The sequence below is a fragment of the Peromyscus maniculatus genome, chromosome 8, assembly GCF_049852395.1.
Source record: "Peromyscus maniculatus bairdii isolate BWxNUB_F1_BW_parent chromosome 8, HU_Pman_BW_mat_3.1, whole genome shotgun sequence".
Lineage (NCBI taxonomy): Eukaryota > Metazoa > Chordata > Mammalia > Rodentia > Cricetidae > Peromyscus > Peromyscus maniculatus.
Genome location: NC_134859.1, coordinates 21070384 through 21090667, shown reverse-complemented (window position 1 = coordinate 21090667; position 20284 = coordinate 21070384). Strand labels below are relative to the sequence as shown.

The following is a 20284-nucleotide window of genomic DNA, read 5'->3' as shown; positions in this document are numbered from 1 at the left end:
TCAGTGGTATACTGACTCAAAAAATCTCTGCCCCAGGACTCCAGAAAACCATCCGTCATCATATTTGGAGGGAAACTAGGGAGAATTTAGGTGTTCCTATTCCTAATGGCCTCTTTCCCAACACCTTTCCTTCAAACATCATGTCTTCCCTTTATTGTGCCTTTATTTCTAAAACTAAGGGAGAAAAATCACCTTTTAAACTTGAGCCAAGAAACACTGTTTTTTTTGCAAGTGCTAATATTTTGGGGTGGGCTTTTTTTTTTTTTTAAGACAATTATCAAGACGAAGCATTTGTTTCTTCTTTTGTTTACCCGTGGCAGTTTGTCAGCAGTTATGGTAAGTAGACTTCCATCTGCCAGTAAAACTACATTGCAAATTGCCGTAGAAATTAGCAGCTTTCATTTTTGCCTACATAAATAAATATGCGAAATAAATTGCACACAAATGCACCCTTAAAAAAAATCACAGGTACACTGTACAGTTAAATGCCAATCAGACAAAACCAGAGACACACTGCGATTATCTCAGTTTTCAAACCTGGAAGATACACGGATGTGTTTCTAAATGAGAGAGGCCGCGGATCATGCTCGCTGAGATAAAAACAGAAGCTGCCAGACACCGCACTGTGGCTTTATTCTGAGAGTCCCCTGCCTGAAACCCCGCTCTATCTTTTCTCCGTGTGTGTGCGTGTTCTCTCTCTCTCTCTCTCTCTCTCTCTCTCTCTCTCTCTCTCTCTCTCTCTCTCTCTCTCTCTCTCTCTCTCTCCCTCTCTCTCCTCTCTCTCTCTCCTGTCTCTCCCTCTCCTCTCCCTCTCTCCCTCCCTCTTCCTCCATCTCTCCCTCTCCTCGCTGTCTTCCCTCGCTCATTGTTCTCTCTCCCCCTGCCTTTGATGCACAGAACGTTGTCACATTCCATCGACTCCTCTCTTCCCTGCTCTTACACTCAAGCCTAGCGGTGCTTTCGCCAGGCAGCAAGCAGCAGCGTCTCCTGCGAGTTTTAGTCATGTGTGCAGCTCAGCTTGATCGAGCGTTCCTTTTCTGCCTTTTCACTCTTACAAAAGATTAAAAGGTGGCGTCACATTGCTCCCCTGTTCCTTCCTGCAGGAGGGACTTAAAAGGGACAACAAAAACTAATCACTCTCAATAAGTATTTTTTTCTTGCTGGCAAAAAAAAAAAAGATAAAATAAAATAATACTGATAAAGAAAGGAAAGGAAAGGGAAAAAAGAAAAATAAATAGAAAGAAAAGAAAGGCAGAGACGGGAAAGGCGAGGGGGTGGACTTAGCTGTGTAATTTGAGCCCGTGGTGAGGATTGGAGCGAGCTAGCGATGCTGCACACTGCTAACAAGGGAAGGAAGCCTTCAGCTGAGGCAGGTAAGAGCGCCGATCGGAGGGTTTGACCGAGTGGCTTAGTTAAATTTCTGTTTTCACCCGTTTTGTAATTGAGAAAGGCATCTGCAGCAGAAGCCGATTTTTCAGTCGGCTTCCTTTTGTTTAACATAGAAAGTACCTGTATTAATTTTGATGAATTAGAGCATGCAGCAGATTCAATTGAAAATAGATTTGTATAGTAAATGCATTTATACGGAATGATTTTTTCCTCCCTTTTATTTAAGGGGAGAGATGAGAAAGATGATTCTGATCAGAATAGCACTTTGCATTACGTTAAATTCTAAACAGCTAAGGGAGGGGGGGGGGAATAATTCAATTGATACTGCTTTTGAACTCCAGGACTTAAGCCCTGGGAGACAGATGGCATTTGAAATTTTTCTTCTAACTGAACTTCTGATGCGTTATAATAATTTCTCACCGGAGGTATCAGCAAAGGGCAGAGTTTATTTAAGTCTGGCTGCTTGGGTGTGTTTGGCTTGGCTCTTGTGGGTGAGGCGCGTCTTGAATCTCCTGAACCTGCGGCAGGTTGACGGTTCCTAAATGGAGACGAAGTGTTGTCCCAAATGAAATATGAAGTTAAAACATCAGGTGAGGGCATGCTTTAGAAATGCATCCAGTAAATAATTAGGAGAACTGAGTTATGACAGTTTGATGGGGAGTTAACTCTGGAGGTGCTGTTGGATAAAGCTTTCTGGATTTTAAGCCCCTTAATGACAGAGGGGGCTAATTATGAGACTCTAGTCGGAACTTTGATTTAGGACCTCAAATCTAAGATACCTGTAGTCCTCTACCAGAGGTAGTTTTGAGATAGGCATTTCTTTTGTGCGCGATGAATGGGAACTCTGGATTATATTTGATGGCATTTCTCCTTTAAAAAGCTTTGGGATGAAGCTTTCAAACGCTCATATCTATTTTCACATTGAACAAACAGAGAATATGCACTATACTTGAATCTCTCAGCATAGGGTTTTTGTTGCTGCAGATGTTGTTTTAAAGTTTGGGTTATTTGCTGTTAATCTCACTCTTTATAGATATTGTGTCCATTGCTTCTGTTGTTAAAAAATTATGGCTGGCATGAATGAATTGATATTTAAGAATGGAAAAATAAAAGCACAAATAGGCCAACTTTTGAAATTAAATGTGACCAGAATCTGAATTCTACCCAGGATTTGGCCAAAAGCATTACCCCCGACATGTTTAAGTTCATTTTAAAATTACCTTGATGGGCATAGGGGAAATACCTTAAAAGCGTACTGTTCGGTTAAGAGAATGCTTCTCGGCAATAGAATATGGAAAGGTGAGGACTATGCCCTCAGGCTTGGCCCTAGAAAGAACGGCTCTCCTATGGCATTGTGGAGTTCAGCAAGCCTGGGAAGAGGGGATTTCATGCATTTGTGTCATGATAGGATGTTTTCTTGCTTAGTTTCTAAACTGGACTGGCTCTTTAAACACCTCACTCTGGGGTGTCTTGTGTTGCCAGACCCACCTAATGGTATCTTGTGGGCGCAGCTTGTGGATCTAGCCTTGAGAGGGAAGACATGAGGACCTGCTCAGTAGTGGGTATTGGGGAACAAGTAGACAGTGGCTCTGGTCAGATGAAAACATCCAGAGTTCCCTGGGCAGGTCCTGGTACAGGTGCAGGCAAACTGAATTTTTTTTCCTGTAGATTGAATTGCAGAGAGAAACATGAACCATAAAAGGAGAAACTGCTGGGAATGTTGTGTAGACTTAGTGGTCACTGGCAAATTTAAAGAATGGCCTCACATGTAGTTTTTTTTTGGTTTTTGGTTTTGTTTTGTTTTTTTGTTTTTTTTCCTTTTTAACTTAAGAAACTCTACAGAATCTTATAGTAGCTTTCCTCGAATTCCACCTTCCCTGTACTGTTTTCTTGCATGAACTCTTTTCTAACTCTTGGTCCACCTAAATATTGATTTTTTCCCCTCTGACTTTGAGGATGATGTCTTGCGTAAGTGGTAGGGGTCGAGAAGACATCCCTGAGACATGCCTGGGCACTGTGCTGTCTTTATCACATGTACTTCCCACTTTGGTGTATGAAAATGACTTCTTCGAGGTGAGGCAGTAATAAATTTTAAATGGTTCCTTGTGCACTTACCCCAACTGAGCCTCTGGCTCTCCTAGAGAAGAAAATAGAACTAAAGTGTGTACAAAGAGGTGCACTGTAGCCGGATGGTAGTTCAGCTGGCACTCTTTAGGTAGATGCGATCAGTGTGATCCCTACTCAAACTATCTGATTCATATAAATAGCATTTTTCTGACTTTTCCAGTAGATGTTGCTGGAGAGCAAAGAAAAGATTATTCCCCCCACCCCCCACCCCCTGCAGGAAAGAGAAGAAAAACAGTAGACTTAGAAAAGGCAAAGAAACAGAGTCTTCTCTCCAAACTCATTTGCTAATTAATGAATTATATTGAATCATTACCTTTTATGATGTTCTATAGAAAGCTATCCAAACTTGATTTAGATTTGTAAACAATGATATCGTCCTCCCCGGGCCCTATATATACTGTCTGTTTGCTGTTTTCCGTTTAAAAAAAAATCAAGTTAACTGCACATTGCTATTCAGAACATTCCATCCCTGAATGCTAAAACCCTTTAACATGCAAATATGATGTCAGAGGAAGAGCTGAAATAGAATACCCCGAGAAGAGTAATGATCAAACGCATTATAAAAATATGCACCAGTTGCCAACATGTAATGAAATATTAAGAAATTAAAAGCATGCAACCTCTAAAGTAATAGAATTTCATTGCTCTGAGACTGTTTCCCCACTGAATATTAAGTTCTTAATAGATGTACCAGTGAAAAAACAATCGAAAACCTACATGGTTTGTCACTGAAGTTCTTTCATTATATGATGTTGAAAAATTAGCCCAATAGGATTTTCCTCAGAATGGGAAATGTAATTAACATTGGATATTAAGTGCCAGACTGACAAAGCAAAAGCCACAAGGCTTGATAGGGGAAATAGAAATGCAAAAGCAAATAGAAGCGCTAGAAGCTGAAGGGACCCACACTGGAACTACTCTGCTGGTAATCATTCTGATAAAATGACAAAGACATCCCAGAGGAGCCAAGGATTCTAGTACCCAGGCACGAACTGATGCAATTTCAAGCAACCAATGACCTCTGTCTATGGGAATATTTATTTTTAGATATGATCAATTAGCCAATTTCAGTGGAGAAGAGAAGTGTATTTTTTTCTCACATAAGGGGAGTGTTGGGCATCACAAAACCACTTCCACACGGGCCCAGCTTCTGACCTACGTTAGATAGCTTTTGATTTTTGTTACCTTGGGCAGACTTGGCTCTCTACTGGTGGATTTTCCTGTTGCATTGAAATACTTCTTTGTCAGTTTTCATTCCTGAGGTGTGAAGTGCTCCACAGGATGTTTTGATATAATACCCCCCCCATTCATTTTTTTTTCCTGGGAAGAAAGAGCTTATATTTAGAAGGCATGAACGTCAGCTACATCTATTTTGCGATTAGCACTAGCACTGGGGTAAGGACATTCCAGCTTTCTTTTTCTGTTTTAAGTGCGTATTTTGTTTGACATGTAGTACTTGGTTTGTTTTGTTTCTTTCTTTAAAAGGTAAAGCCTTACATTTGGGTGTCTGCATTTTCTGGTTTTATTTTTATTGGTTGTTTGCACCTCTTTCTCTTTTTCCTCATAATATCTATAAAGTACTTCCTGTATCCAAAGCACCGTGAATAAAATGTGCCCAGTGTTAACTAACAACGAGAAATGCCTGCCCCTCACTGACATCTTTATAGAAATGGAAGCTAGGGTGTGTAGCAAGAGAGCTCTAGTGGATGGATCAAATATGCCCTCCCTGTCTTCCTCAGCAGAGCAGGCAAGAAGAGGCTGGTGTAGGTTGAGGGGATATTTTGAAGTAGGAGAGAAGATGAAAACATAAAATAATCTGGGACAGCACTAGCAGATGGATCATGTGGGAAACAGGGACCCCCAGCGATGGCGGATACTAGTGCAGTTGTAGGCTTTGAATGACCAGCCAAATTTTGGGTACCCATGGCGAAGATACCTGGCAGTTTGTAGAGTAGTTGCAAGTTGGTATCGAAGTGAGGATGGAGTAGAAATGTAAATCTCCACAGCAGAGTTTCCCCCCAAGAGTCTCTGAAACACCTGTCTAGATGACCTTTCTTCTCCAATTATATTGCAGCGTTATGAAGCTGCTAATGTGACTGTGGTATTAACTTACCTTGAAGGGATGTTGTTGAGAAAGAAGGGGGAAATGCCTGCTCTCAAGGCTGGAGGCCAGTGGGTATTGCATTAGCCCCATCACAGGTAGCAAATTCGAGAAATATTGAGAGGAGAAAAAACAGATGCCATTGTAATTATTGCAATTTCTTGTGTGTACTGTAGATGCCATGGCCTCATTAAGGACAGACTTGGTATAAATATGTTTATTTCATATCTTCATAAGGAAAACCTTCACCATTTGTTCAAGATAAAGCACATAGTTTAGAAGATGTGGTGTTCTGTCTAGGCTATTGCTATTTGGACACAATCCACGTTGGGTTTATCTCCAGTTTCCTGACATTGATTATGATGGATTTGTGTGATCTTTGAGAGTTTTCATCTCTCTGAAAAGGTATATACTTTATTTATTGGAGCTAATTGCCTCCCCAAATTGCCTGTGTTGTCAATTACTTTCTATAAACTACGACTACCTCACCTTGAACTCTTTGATGCCTAGTGCATTTGACTGACAACCACAGTGGTAGACATTACTCAGACTATATAATATAAACTTATGTGCAAATGTATACGGTGTTTTCTTGTGTTCTGCGGACTTCGCAACCAGAGGGTGCAAAAAATAATCATTGGCACAATTAAACAGAAGGAGTGCCACACTTTTTCTCAGAAGTAGTGATTTTACCAGCCTGCCTAAGTAGACGGGGTCGTCACTATGGCCTCAGAACCAAACTGTAGATGAATGACTTCTTGTGTCCTCTAGCCACTTTAATTTAATTTGTTCCATTTACTTTTCCAAGCTTTTCATCTTCCCACCATTTTAATATCATCAGAGATGGGGGGCTGCCCATGACATTCACACTTGACATTATCAAACACAAAAGGCATCACTCATACACTTGAATGCATTACAATGCAAGGGAAAAAATAGATCCCAAAGCCTTAGAAATTATTGTCTCATACCTTCAATGTACGTTTTTTTTTTTTCCCTGCCTGTTTTCTCGTGGATGTTGTATTTGACTGTCTTGCTTCTGTGTGTTTGTGGAGGATTTTAAATTATCTAGAAAAAAATATCAGCAATCAAAAAAATCCATACCACAACATAAGCAGCCTTGTATTCACTAGACATAAGTATCTTACTACAATCCTATTATTATTGTCTCTTTGTTAAGGACTCATCATATTTTGATGCTGTACCAAAGTTGATCTTTGTATTTAAGGTGAGGTGCATTTTCCCTGTCGACTTCGGTCTGACAGTTTTGGCTGATGCTTGTTCTGCTCACAAATCTGTGATTGTTGCATTTTTCTGTTACTGCTGGGTGAGTCAAAGATCTGTTGATATCTACTGAAGACCCACCTCGTGTGCGTGTGCGTGTGCGTGTGCGTGTGCGTGTGCGTGTGCGTGTGTGTGTGTGTGTGTGTGTGTTTGCATGTGGTGGTGGCGTGGAGGGTTGGCTGCAAGTTGGGGAAAATATTCAAGTGTGAATTTATCTCTAGTTCCCTTTGCTTAATATTTTGAGCCTTCTATTCAAAGATAACTCCCCCTCTCCCACGTACCTACATGGCCATGTAAGACAACTCTAGTGATCTGAACAAATAGCATTATCAGATTGTGGTGAATTGCTCCGGCAGTGTTACATCATGCATCGGGATCCCGTGTGCTGTAGAGCTCTGTAAAACCGCCAGCTACATGGTACCCTGCAGGTTTAATATACTTCTGCAGCCTTGTGCTTGGGAAGGATTTCTGTAATTGGAGACAATCTAGTAAGGAGAACTTTTTAAGCCATCGGAGGCCGAAATACAAGTTTTTGAGAAATGTGACTTTACCAGCTTGAAACTGAATGGATTACAAATTTCTCTTAACTGGACAGAATCCTAATTGCCTGTACAGTACAGTCCTGATTATCCGGGGTTTGATTTTTCCAGTACAGGGATTATTCAGATTTCTTCTCTGACTCTGTCTTCTCCCTAACTACCTGACGTGAAACACTTGTCTAATCATTAGCACTTCTGCTAATGACACGGAAGGGAAAAGTCCAAGCCAGTGAATAGCATTCAAAGATGGAAGGCTGTAAAAAGTCTAATTTTAAAAAAAAAAATTATCCGCTGAAATTGTCTGCTAAATTTCAATGTTGAAGGGAAGAAGATCACTTTCTAGCTGCAAATGATAGCTTACTTTATCTTTTCATATGTCACTATCTTCTCTGCCTTTTGAAGGAGCAAATCACTAAGATAAAATAAAACAAATCAACCCATCTTAATAGGGTCAAATTTCTGGGTGTGTTGTTTTGACTTATATAATTCCCCTCCCCTCCCATAAGGCTAGCTACCCATTTTAATTAACTGGTTGGGAATTGGGGTGTGCAGGTCTTCCGAAAGGCCACGTGGATCAAGCAAGGGTACCTTCTGAATTAGATCAGAATTTTGATTAGCATAGTTTGCTAATGTTAAATCCAAAAGTAGGTTACTGGTGCCTCCAGCCCCATTCTCCTACAATACTCCTCCATTTCCATCACTGGCTAGCTGCTAGTCATTCCGCCATATTTTTTTTTTCTTTTTCCAAGTTCAGCTACTGGAAAGTCTTCCCACTCTTGGTGGACTCTGGGCTTCTTGGGCATGTATTAGGCTGAAAGAGAAAGAAGATGGGAAGCAGCTCTAGACCTCGCAGAAAAGGCTGAATTGCAGGCCAGGTGTGGAAGTCGCCAGCCACCTTCCCACGTATCTGCAGAATGGAGCCAGGATTCTTTCTAGTGGATATCTGATGAAATCAGAAATCAGTTTTCCTCTGTTTTCTTCTCTTGTAGCATGGACTCTTTCCAAATCTTGCAGTTACACCCCCTGCTTTATGGTACTGTCTCATCCAACAGTGCCCAGTTTTCTTCTGTCGTCCCGCTGATGAAATTCAAGCCTTAGCAATTGGTAGTACTTTGAGGTACCTAATCAAAATTCACAAGCTCTGTTTAGTTATAAATGTATAGTGCTGTGTAAGTGATAAAACACACATATAATTGACATGACAGGCTAAAGGACACAGAATGGTATTGTCTCCTTGGTGCTTTAAAAACACTCTTTTATCACTCGATTAAAACTGAGTAAGTTAGAAAGAAATTTGCTTTAAGTTTTTAAATGTTCCTGTCCAGCCAGATGTGCTATAATAGCCAATAGTCCTCAATGTATCTAGTAAATGGGAATTTAAACAGTAATAAAATATATAAAGCTAAAAGTAGGAAATAATTATTAGAAAAACCATTCATGGGCTGAAAAGGTGGATCAGAACAAAGGCAATTGCTGTGAAAACTTGTGGACCTGAGTTCAAATCCCAAGAACCCATTTAAGGCTGGGTGTGGTGGTATGTGCATATACATTGGATGTATTTACTATGTGTGGTCAGGGATTGTGTTTTTAGTATTCTATCAAAGGAGTCAAACAATGAGGAACCTGTAGAGATTAATAATAAATCACGTTCTACCTACAGTAAATTGAGAGATTGAGACAAGAGAATCCCTGCAGCTCCCAAGCCAGTTAGCCTGGTGTGTACAGCAGCTAACAACAAAGAGACTGTGTCAAAACATGGTGGAAGTTAAGCAGCAGCCCTCTAGGTTGTCTTCTGACCTCTCTAAGCATGTTGTGCACACAAGGGCCCTCAGTTATCCACATGATCAGGCACATGGGTATATGTGCATGTGCACATCAGACACACACAAAAAGAAGGAAAAACTAATGACCAGTCAGATCTTAGCGTTCTACATGCAGTATTCATCAGCACCAATATGCTTGTATTTTCATATGTGTGTATACATACACGGAATACAGGTATATATGTCTACTTCTCTATTAAGTTCAGAGAGACACACAGAGGGAGGGAAGGGAGGCAGAAGAAAGAATAAATTCTTGGTAAGGTATAATTATAGTCCTGGAAAATATTGTGGCATTTTTCCTAATTGATACTATTAATATCTCATAATTTGTTTCGGGGATTCCAAGATAAATAAGGCAAAGGCTTTGAAGGGGGTTACTGGGAGTTGAACCCAAGAACTTTTGATTTCTAAATATTAGCATAGCACTAGCTTTACCCCCTGTCCTGGCATCCATCTTGAGGAATTCATAGTCTAGTCTGAAATTAGAAGTTATTTTGTATTCAACTTTCAAGCATGTATTCATATATTGTTAACATGGATAAAAAGCAATGCCAAGCCCCTTGAGCCACATGAGGTACTCTACACTCTACATGCTTCTTGTGTTTAGCAAGAGAGATTTAAAAAGAATTACAATGCCTAGGATTGGGGGAGATCTTCCTATAAAATGATCTACTCTCAAATAGATCTAAAAATAAATCTGACTTTGAGAAAAAAATCAGGCAGGGGAGTCTGGATTCTCTATTATATCCTATGTGGATGCAGGTCACAATCCAAAGATCCGATCAGTTTGTCTGATAGTCGCTGTTCTGAGGCTCCTGTATATCATTCAACCGAGTAAAGAACACAAGGGTTGTGTTGTGAACATGACTGGTATTAAAGGGACACTTGTACAAAATGTGCATGCAGAGGATAGGTTCAAAAGCTAAAGATTGATGTATTATTCCAAAATGAAGAGGGTTTGTGTAATCAGGGTTTTTCATTCCCAATCTGTGTGATGTTTGTGAGGGATATGTTGTATATGTTCAGTCACATATCGTATGTGATTTATATACACACCCATGTAGTCTCTAGAGGTCAGTAGAATATCAGAAATGGACAAACATTCATGTTGAGATGAAACCCACAGATTCCAGAGACCATTTTTCAAACGGCAGAATGATGATAGTCGACTAATGACATTAGAAACTGAAGTCATTAATCGGTGTTAACAAAAAAGTCATGTCATTCTTGTTCATGAAATGAATCTAATCTATTTGTTTTAAGCAAATTTCAGATAAATGAACATTTTACATGGCAAGAACCTTGATAGAAACCCAATCTCTAATTACTTTATTATGCTTTATTATAACAGGCTGTGATTCACTCATCTTGAGGTTTTTTTTTTTTTTAATGTTACTCGAACAGAAGGGTAAATTGTTTTTAAACATTAATAGTTACACCCCAAATACTGTTTCTATTTGAGCTGCCATGTCAGGCCCCTTGATTTTAGAAATAAATGGTTGGATGATTTTTACGTGGCAGTTGTATCTCTTCTTATGAACTAAATGTTCATTGAAAGGAGTATTAGAAAATTGTGATTTATTTTCTCTATGAGGCTAAAGTTATTAACAGTTCAGTGTACTGCTGCATTGCTGACCACGCCTATCAAATTTCACCATGGAGAATTTATGCTCCAAAGGTACAGAATGTGACAGGATGTAGCCATGAACTCCCTGAGAGTAGAGTTATCACTACTTTTCAAACATCATCCATATCCAAGAAGATGGTGTACCACATGGATTCAGATTTCTTCTGATTTTGAGAATGAATGATTTTCTTGTAAGTTGAGGTGATATGCCTTGGCCTAGAACTTGATATGTCTTACAAATGTTAGTAGCACTCTGATCTGAAACCAATCCATCAATGAGCTGTTCTGGTGTTTATTTGTGCTATGGTAGATTGCATTCGTAGCTCAATCTCCTCTGTGGTAAATCCTAAGTTAAGGTTTGAAAGCACAAATATATAAGAGGGTGTGGTCAGAAATGACCAGGAGGGAATGCCCCTTGTGGATCAGGGGAGAGGCTAATGTGTGCATTTATAGGACCCTTGTTGTTTAAGACAAAGCCAAAGAAATGCTTTAATGGTGACTATGTATAGCATTTAAAAGTATTTTAGGCATACAATGGCTTCAGCCACCACCAAGGCATTCCAGAGAGTTACTCTGTAAATCTTGAAGGAGCTTTTCTAGTCTTTAATTGACTTATTTTGTTGGCAATTATAAATGAAGAGACACACTCTATATCCTGCCCTTGAAGAGTTCCCAGTGAAGTTGGATACCACTTGTATACCACCTCCCATGCCTGTGCGCTTCTACATCTATCCTCCAAGACATTTGCCTTCTCTGTTCCATCTCTAGAAGATCTTCAAGGTGTGCTAGATGTCACACAGGACCAGTTTCAGTTGCTTGTGCTTTTGTTCTTCTCAACAATCCAGTCTAGATGGCTCCTCAGCTGAAATGTCACTGCATCCTAGAAGTCTGTCCTGACTAGGTCTCACCTACAGACTTCTATTCTAAACACCCTAACATCACATAACCCTGAGGTTCTATACATGCTTGGCTACCTGTTCATCACCCACTTAAATAATCTCTGAAGCTCAATGAGAATAGAAAAGAAGGTGGCTAGATGTGCATTGCAGTGGTACTGCCCCCCACCCAGCTTCGTGATGGTAGCATAATATTCATCTCATTGATGACTTTTGACCAAATAACTAATTGCATTGCTTCTGTAAACTCAAGGGTAAGAGCTTGTATTAAGACACTGGGAAGGACTATCCCGTGTTTGTTCTTGATATTAATTTCAGGGTAAATTCATTGTATCAATGGTCTCACCTTGTATTTACCTCTTCATATCTACCATGAAATAGATTCTGATACTTGAATTCCAGAATATACCTGTGCTTTTAGATGGGTGGACACATCCCCTCCTTATAATTGTCATTATCATCATCATCATCATCATCATCATCATCATCATCATTTTTTATCCTCATCCTTTGACCATGTAGCTTGTGATAGATAATGCAGTCATTGGAGGGGGAATCAAAGTCTGAAGGTGGTGGTCATATCTCTCTAGCACAATGTTCTTAGTTAGGAGAGCAAATCTTAGAAACCAGAACAACTGAGTTAAGAATGACTTGGATTTGGGCTTCTGCAAGCACATATAGACACGTAGCTACTCAATGCCAAGAAATTTGCTAGACACCCAGGGCTCCAGAATGATGATGCAGAAGAAATGTATATTGATTTAATTGTAGTTGGGTCTTGGGGGACCGTGTCACTTCCTGTACCTCTCCCTACACACCAATATTATCTGTATACTTTCAAAAATTTCATTGAGTTCTTTGATTTTGTTCTTCATGTTCTATAACATGCAGCTATCCCTAGTCTCTTGTAATTTAAAGACTGTAGTAGATGTAGATGTCAGGTCTTGTTTGAGCACCATGCCACCTGGGTTCTCATCCTTCGCATGTGATTTCCCAAAGGCCACATTCTTGCCTTGTGAATGGCACATGTAGGCAGCTCAGCACTTGCGTTGCGTCTGTTTTCAGAGTACCCATCCCACGTCTGGTGTCTTTGATCTTTAAAAGTGACCACTTTACTTTAAGCCACACCCTTGGAGCAGAAAACCATGATACTCGGCAATATAGTTAAGAATGAACTCAGAATTAAGACACAGACAATTTTGCTCTTTTATGATTTTTACTCGGCTGCATTTTTGCAGGGCCAAGGTGTTTGCTGAGAGGCAGTGTCTTCATTTCATCATTGTTATTTTAATTACTTCAGCCTTCTGTGCCACGTAGCTCATACTCACTCCTGTTTTTTGTTAATGTCTCACGGAATATTTTGTAAAGGGTATAAAATGTGATCGCCCCCACCTTTTATGTGATTAAAGTAGCACTGGATATGTTATTTGTAGAGAGAAACTTAAGCAATGAAGTATGCATGTACATTGGATGTATTTATTATGTATGGTCAGGGATTGTATATTTAGTACTATATTGGGGGGGGTGTCAAAGAAGAGGAACCTGTAGAGATTAATAATAAATCATGCTCTTCTTCTACTAGAATATTTTCCGAAAAATTCATTGCCTTTCTGTGTTACAACCAATATAATATAAAGTTGATTCAATGACACAATAATGAAGTTATATAAATAAACTCAAAAGTTTTGAATCTGGGAAAAAGACTAATACCATGGGGGCAGATAATAATGATGAGAGAGAGATCAGAGAAGGGAGGGGAAAGAGTAATCAGAATGCAGGATGCATGTATGAAATTGTCAAATAGCTCATTAAAACAGTGAAAAGCATGAAAGGCCGATCAGTTTACTCTTCCCTGACTATATGCATGATAAGTCATTTGAGTTTACCACTGTAATTCCTCTTTCGATTTTGACAGACATCTCTTCCCTCCATCCTTGCTTCCACACAAGGGGCTGAGAGCTTCCTTCTCCCATTCTTCACCTGTGTGCTAACGAATCCTCTGTCCCACATTATCTCAACAGTGTCTCAACACCAAGTGTTCTTGATTATATTTCTTCTTTAATAAGAGTGTTTTTAAAGAAAAAAATCATTTAAAAGAGGACTGTAACCACATGAACAAATACGCACCATTTTTTAGAACTATAAACTACCTTATAATAAATCACAGTATTCTTCATTTCCAAACATTCGGGCATGAGTAATAATCGATACTCATGGAGCAAAGAAAACATTCTTTCAATTTATTTAAATGATTTTACTTCACAAAAAAAATATGCACAGCTTTACAAAATAGACCTTTGACTTTTAACAGAGGAGTACTTTGCGATTTTTGAAAGCACTTGTGGATTTGTTAATGTTAAACTGGTAATTGTTGATCTCTTGGGGGGGTACAGCAACTTCAGTGTGGGCTTATTACACTGTAAAATATGGATTGCCTTTACCCTAATGGCCTCTGAATCCTATTACCATCCCATTAGAGAGTGTGGGATTTTAGTAATTCTGTTGTTGTTTCCACTGGGCAGTGACTATAATAGGGAAGGGCAGGGTTAATGCAATTCATCTCTTTGAATACTTGTAACTCGGGTCCCTTATCACTCACTGTGGTTTCATTAGGAGTTTGTCCCCTTCTTTCCTTTTCTCTCCTTCAGGCCCCACAACATTTCCCTTGGCCTCTCATAAATCTGGAGACTGTGCAAGGATATGTTGGTGCTTCCAACATTTAAAGAAAATCTTGACAATTAGCTTTTCCAAAACTGAAAATAAATAAACAAGGTGGCACATTGGCTTGCTGTGAGCCAGGCTGAGGCTGAGAAGCATTTCAGTGACTGTCACTGCCAAGAGTAGTATTGGAATAGCTCTTCAATCAGGGCCATTTATGCAGCCTTTCGAAAGAAGAAACATGAGTTCAGAGGGTCAAACTAGTGCAGGCCAGTGTTTTGCATACAGTGTCTGATGTGTTCGTGCAGACAACTGGGTCCTGGGTGCTAATCATGTAAGAGAGAAGAGCCAGGAAAGGTTTCAAAATGATTGGAATTAGATGCCTTTAGAGAGAAATGTATGCATTAATTCCCAATACCTTAGACTTCTCAGCAGATATACATGCCTGATTATATAGCAGTAGTTTTATTCATGGAATTTGTTTTTAGCTAATACAGTCTTTTCAGAATAAATATGAACATCAGATTACTTCTCAGTGTGTCAAAACAAATTAGTTCCCCACAGTGATGCAATGAAAGGTGTAACTATTTTCTCTTTTTATATGTCAGAAAGCATTACCAGGATAGGGAATTCCCTCACCCCCATCACTCCCGTCCCCCCCCAACCCCTGAATTGATGATAGACAAAGGTCTGATTTAATGCACAAGCATAGACCTGGGGCTCCAGCACCCACCTCTGTTGCCAGTAAGGAGAACCGGAAGCTGAGACCAAATAAACAAGTGCCTTCCAAAAAAAAAAAAAAAAAAAGAGGCAAAGAATGGCAGGGGGATCTGACCATTTCAATCCATTGAAAGCGAGTGATATTCCCAGGCCTATTGTCCACCATCACAGAGAATTAAGTTTCCATGTGTTTCATCAGAAATGGGATGAGTGTGCAACATCCCTTCACCACGAAAATGTAGACTGGCTGATACACAGAAGGCTGGTGTCTGGCTGGGTGGAGTCTTATGTCCTCAGTATCGCACTTATTCACCTGGTTAGAGCTAATACACTGAGCCGGGGTGCTGCTTAGAGATAGCATAGTTTCTATATTTACGTTGAAATTCATGCATCAAGTTTTCTTTTCATTTGCAGCATGACTTACCATAATTCTAGACAGACTGTGTGAAAGGATTTTTGCCCTTTTATCAATTCGGTTGTATTGAGTGAAATTCATTTAAAGCCTGTCTATGTGGCTACAGAAGCAGTTAGTTTTCATACCAATAGATTGATGCAAGTGAGCGTTGTTATCGGATGAGACATCCTTTGGAGTCTTGGCTGTGCACTATCTTTTTAATCTGTTTCTATATTCCCATAATCACTTAGGAACCACAAACAAGACAGGGAAAAAAAAGAGGGCTGCTGTAAGCATGTACTACTGTAATACACAATTAAGAAAAAATACAGGACATATGCATATGTGTAGAAACCTTTGCACAGAGTTGCTGAACTCAAGGGGTGGGGTTCTATATAATGCTCAGAGCTTTGTGAATGACAGTCTATGGAAGGCTGGTTATTCCACCAGTGGAGAGTAGGCTTGTACTGTTTTCATTCATTGTGCCCTTTTCTTCTTGGAATTTCCTTTCAGACCTCCAAGAAACATAATAAACAAAATGGTACTAACATTTCTCTCCACAAATGATATATTATCTTTGCCCCTGTCACAAAGGCACAGATCTGTCATTTGTTGTGTCTATACAATGTCCCCTTAATGCAAAGTAAAGGAATCACTTACCAATTGTTGACTCACATCGTATTGGTAAGGAAATTAGACTCTTTGTAAGACAAGGTGTCTGTTAAAGTTGTACCAGGACTCCAAAACAAATGCTGAATTTTGTAGAATGATAAGAATGATGAATACTCCCTTTTTATGTCATAATCTACCCAGTGTTTTGTGGGGAATACACAATAGTACTTCCAGTGACTGTGGACATTTGGAAAACTCAAAGAAAATTAAATAAAACAAAAGAAAATGTCACACAGAAACTATGCTGATTTTTATTTTGTTTTGTTTTTTCCCAACATAAATGTTTTAAATTGGTATTTTACTTCTTGTATGTATTATTACACTTTGTAATTTCTACTTACATTACTACTCCAAAAATTGCATTAATATTCTTAACTATATGCCTTTTAAAAATGGGTGCATGGTTTTTAAGCTTTAAAAATAATTTTTTGTTCCTTATAAATTCATAATTACAAAATCAAGTTCTGTTGTTTAGAAACGATGTACCAATAAAAGTAGACACATTCTGAATTGCCACTATAAAAAAAATAGCTTTCACAGTTTCTGACATTTTGTCATCTTTGCTGACATAAGTAGTAATTGTAGTTATTTTTAAAATTTATATTTTAAGTTGTGTGTAATGATGCATACCTGTAACTCCAGAGCTCTGGGGGATGAAAGTCACAAGTTCAAGGCAAGCCTGTGCTACATAATGAATCCAAGCCAGCCTGTGCTACATAAAAAGATCTGTTCCTGCGTGTGTGTGTGTGTGTGTGTGTGTGTGTGTGTGTGTGTGTGTGTGTGTGTGTTATAACTACTAATTACCCTTTAGATGCTTTTTCTCTTGAATTATTCACTCTCTGTTGAATTTTCTTCATGATTATGCTATGCTAGAAGTTCCCAATTTTATTATTTAAAACTACTCAACAATTTTAGAACTATGCAAGCCTCTACTGATCAGATTCATGGCTGGTATTTTACCTCAATCGTTCTTTAACTTTTATTTTTCTCATGCAGACATTTTACATCTTTATGCAGTAAGTTCTTACGTTTTAGATACCTCGAATGGATATGCGAAAGTCTCCATACGTTATCCAATACATATGTACAATATTTTCTTTTTTTTAAGGGTAATATTACAATGTCATTAGCCTTTTGGAAACATTTAGAAGTGTGTGTGTGTGTGTGTGTGTGTGTGTGTGTGTGTGTTATAAAGATTGGCTTTCCTGAAATAGATCTCTAGTAGATTTTGAATTATAGTATTTGTCAAGTGATTTACTCAGTAGATTTGGGGGGCTTCTCCCTATGACATACTTACATTTTTTGTACTGTTCTTGCACTGTTTGGGTACGAAGAGTTAATAGTAGTTTATAGTAAGCTTAATGTAGCAAGAAGCTCTTCAAAGTGTCTGGCTTGAAGTTTTCATTCTGATTATTCTCTTATCTCTGTATGTGTATGTAGAAAAGTGGCAAAATAGTTTTATCTTTATAATATTTAGTGTAGATTTTGTATGTTTTTTTAACACATGAAGATTTTTTTTCATTTTTTGAATATACAAATTAGGCATTTTAACCAATTTCTCTTTGATTTGTCCTAGCCAGTCTTTGTTATCTAGAATTTTATTAGCAAAATTTCCCACATCTTTCTTTCATTTCCTTCCTCCACTTCTACCTTCCTTTTCTTTCACAGGACTGTGGGATCATGCCTGGGACCCTATGTATAGTAGGCGAACAGTCAACACTGCCCTAATTCCATTCATCTGATACTTTTTAAATTACTTGATATGTGTGCGCTTGTTTCCTCTTTCCCCCTCTACCCCACTCTGTGTGTGTGTGTCTATGTGTCTGTGTGTCTGTGTGTCCATGTCTGTGTCTGTGTGTAAAACTAGTGAAAGTCAGTTTTTCCTTCTACTATGTAGGTCCAGGAGATTAACTCAGGTTGTCAGTCTTGGTGATCTTAATTTTCACTTTTGAGGCAAGCGGGGCCCAAGTTACCCAAGCTGCCCCTGAACTCTTTACACAGACTAGGGAGGGCTAGAACTTAAGATCCCCTCCTTTACCTCCTAAGTTGCTGCTGGGGTCATAGTCCTGAACATCCCTGCCCTTCAGTCTCTTTCTTCTCGTGAAAGCAGAGCCTATCTATTTAGAAGTACTCATTATTCCTGACACTATCTGATGTGTAACTTCACAGAAGAAAGTAGTCATCTACTGTGGGTAGTCGTCACACATGTGTTGCGGCAATGCACACAGTAACTAGCCTGACAACCTCGCATGGTTCTAATTTCCCCATGATGAACTTTTAGACGATATGATCCACAGCAAACTAGACTAGTATGAAGCCCTGCCAAGGAAAGGTTCCTGGTAAAATATTTGGGAAGTAGTTCAGATACCAGCCTTGTCTTGGTACTTTATAATAACCAGTGTTATGTTAACAGCTTTCACAAGGTTCACAATAAAAACTTGCCTGACTTATTTGAACCCATCTTCTTCTAGATTTAATCAGCTACATAAATATTTGCTCCATGACGGGTTTTTTTTCCCACGTAATTTATTGATTATTTGGTGCTAGGACGTGTATTTGAATAGAGGGCAGATATGACAACTATTACTCTGTCCCTTGACTAATAGTGAATATTCAAATTGGCCAGAAATTATTCCAATCAGCTAAAATTTCCAATGAGTCTTCTTTTTTTCTTTTGGTAGATGGGAGGTAACCATACTCTGCTCTCCAGTGATGGTTTTGAAAGCATCTCAATCACTGACCATTTACTTAGTGACTGGAACTAGCGGCAGCTGCAATAGGCAGTATTATGCAATCAGCCATAGTGTCTTCATGACCTTTGGCAAAGCAATTATGCTTTTGACTGATGGAACTTTGTAAAGTGGGTAAAATATCCTGCAGGAGATTAGGAAGTACAGAAATTATGTATGTAAAATTTTTCATGTGATTTCTATGTAGAAGAGTCCTTTATAAAGCAAGAGCCACCATTATTCTTAAAAGCCATTTACAGAAAGACTCCCGGGATGCATTTCCTGCTTGGTTACACTGTGACAGTGGTGCAATGAGAAGTAATAATTTCATAATGCTTAGCAATTTACACGCTTTTTTATGTACACTGTCGAGAAAACAAGCACACAAATAGGTGAGACAACAGTGAAGGAGCCAAAAATCAAGTCACACCGGGGTGTTAGGAGCTAGTAGTATCATGCTGCAGGACATGCCAGCCCAGGAGGAAAGATGTCCACTCCTTCTACACAAGGATGTTACCTGAGTGGAACATTGTGGGCTGTCACACAGTCTGATGTAACCGGATCAAAATCACATCAAAGTTCAATTCCTTGGCCTCGAGTGCTTGCTGAGTTAGGCTTCTTTTCTGATTATCCTTTTATGGAATGTGATTTTAAAAGCATCCCAAAGTTATAAGTGCCCTTGGGTCGTGTTGACATCTGATTCATCAATGGGTAAACACCCTGTGATTGTTACTGGAGCATCCTTTCGTGCTCCTGGAAGTGAACCCCCAGCTCAGCAAGAATGATGTGGAAATGTTGGTAAACCCCTTTATTACTTTAAGTCTAGACTACTGTAATTCTCCATTTGTGGGTCTCCTTGACTGTGCTATTAATAGGCACCAACTTAAGAGTATAAGGCTGCCCAGATCCTTCCTGGCATCTTGTCACCTCAGCATATTTAGAACCATCAATTCAATCCCCGTATCGGTTACCCATAAAATTTCACATTGATTGTGCAGTTGTTTTACTCACATAGATGGTACCTCAGAGATGTGGTTTCATTCTGCCTGTCTCATGGATTTTTCTTTTACCACATCTGAGTCACTTGTGCAGACTTAAATTTGAAAGCTTTTGATACTTGCCATACACTTGATGAAGATGTATTCAAAATTAGGCTTCCTAATTTTAATTTTACTTTAGTTTTGAGATACGCCCATCTGTATATATAGAAGTTGAAGAATATAAGTTTTATCTTTATGTTTCTGACATGTCATAATATCCACGTTATGGAAAATGTGTGTTCAGATATCTTTCTATATAGTACTATAAAGTTTTAATGCAATAAG

General features: G+C 39.0%; 1 protein-coding gene across 9 annotated transcripts in view; it reads left to right on the top strand.

The window, feature by feature from the left end:
- The window catches only part of Tenm2 (teneurin transmembrane protein 2), a 1247217-nt gene that overhangs the window by 561034 nt on the left and 665899 nt on the right, over positions 1-20284 (top strand). For 2 of the 9 annotated variants that reach the window (XM_076578173.1, XM_016005145.3), the window contains exon 1: positions 999-1373. The exons of 6 other annotated variants lie outside the window; for them this stretch is intronic. In XM_076578173.1, coding sequence (XP_076434288.1) covers positions 1328-1373 — 46 coding nt within the window. In that variant the 5' untranslated portion in view covers positions 999-1327. Of the gene's footprint in view, positions 1-998; positions 1374-20284 lie in introns of those variants that run through there. One more of the 9 variants, XM_042283841.2, reaches the window with a different exon arrangement.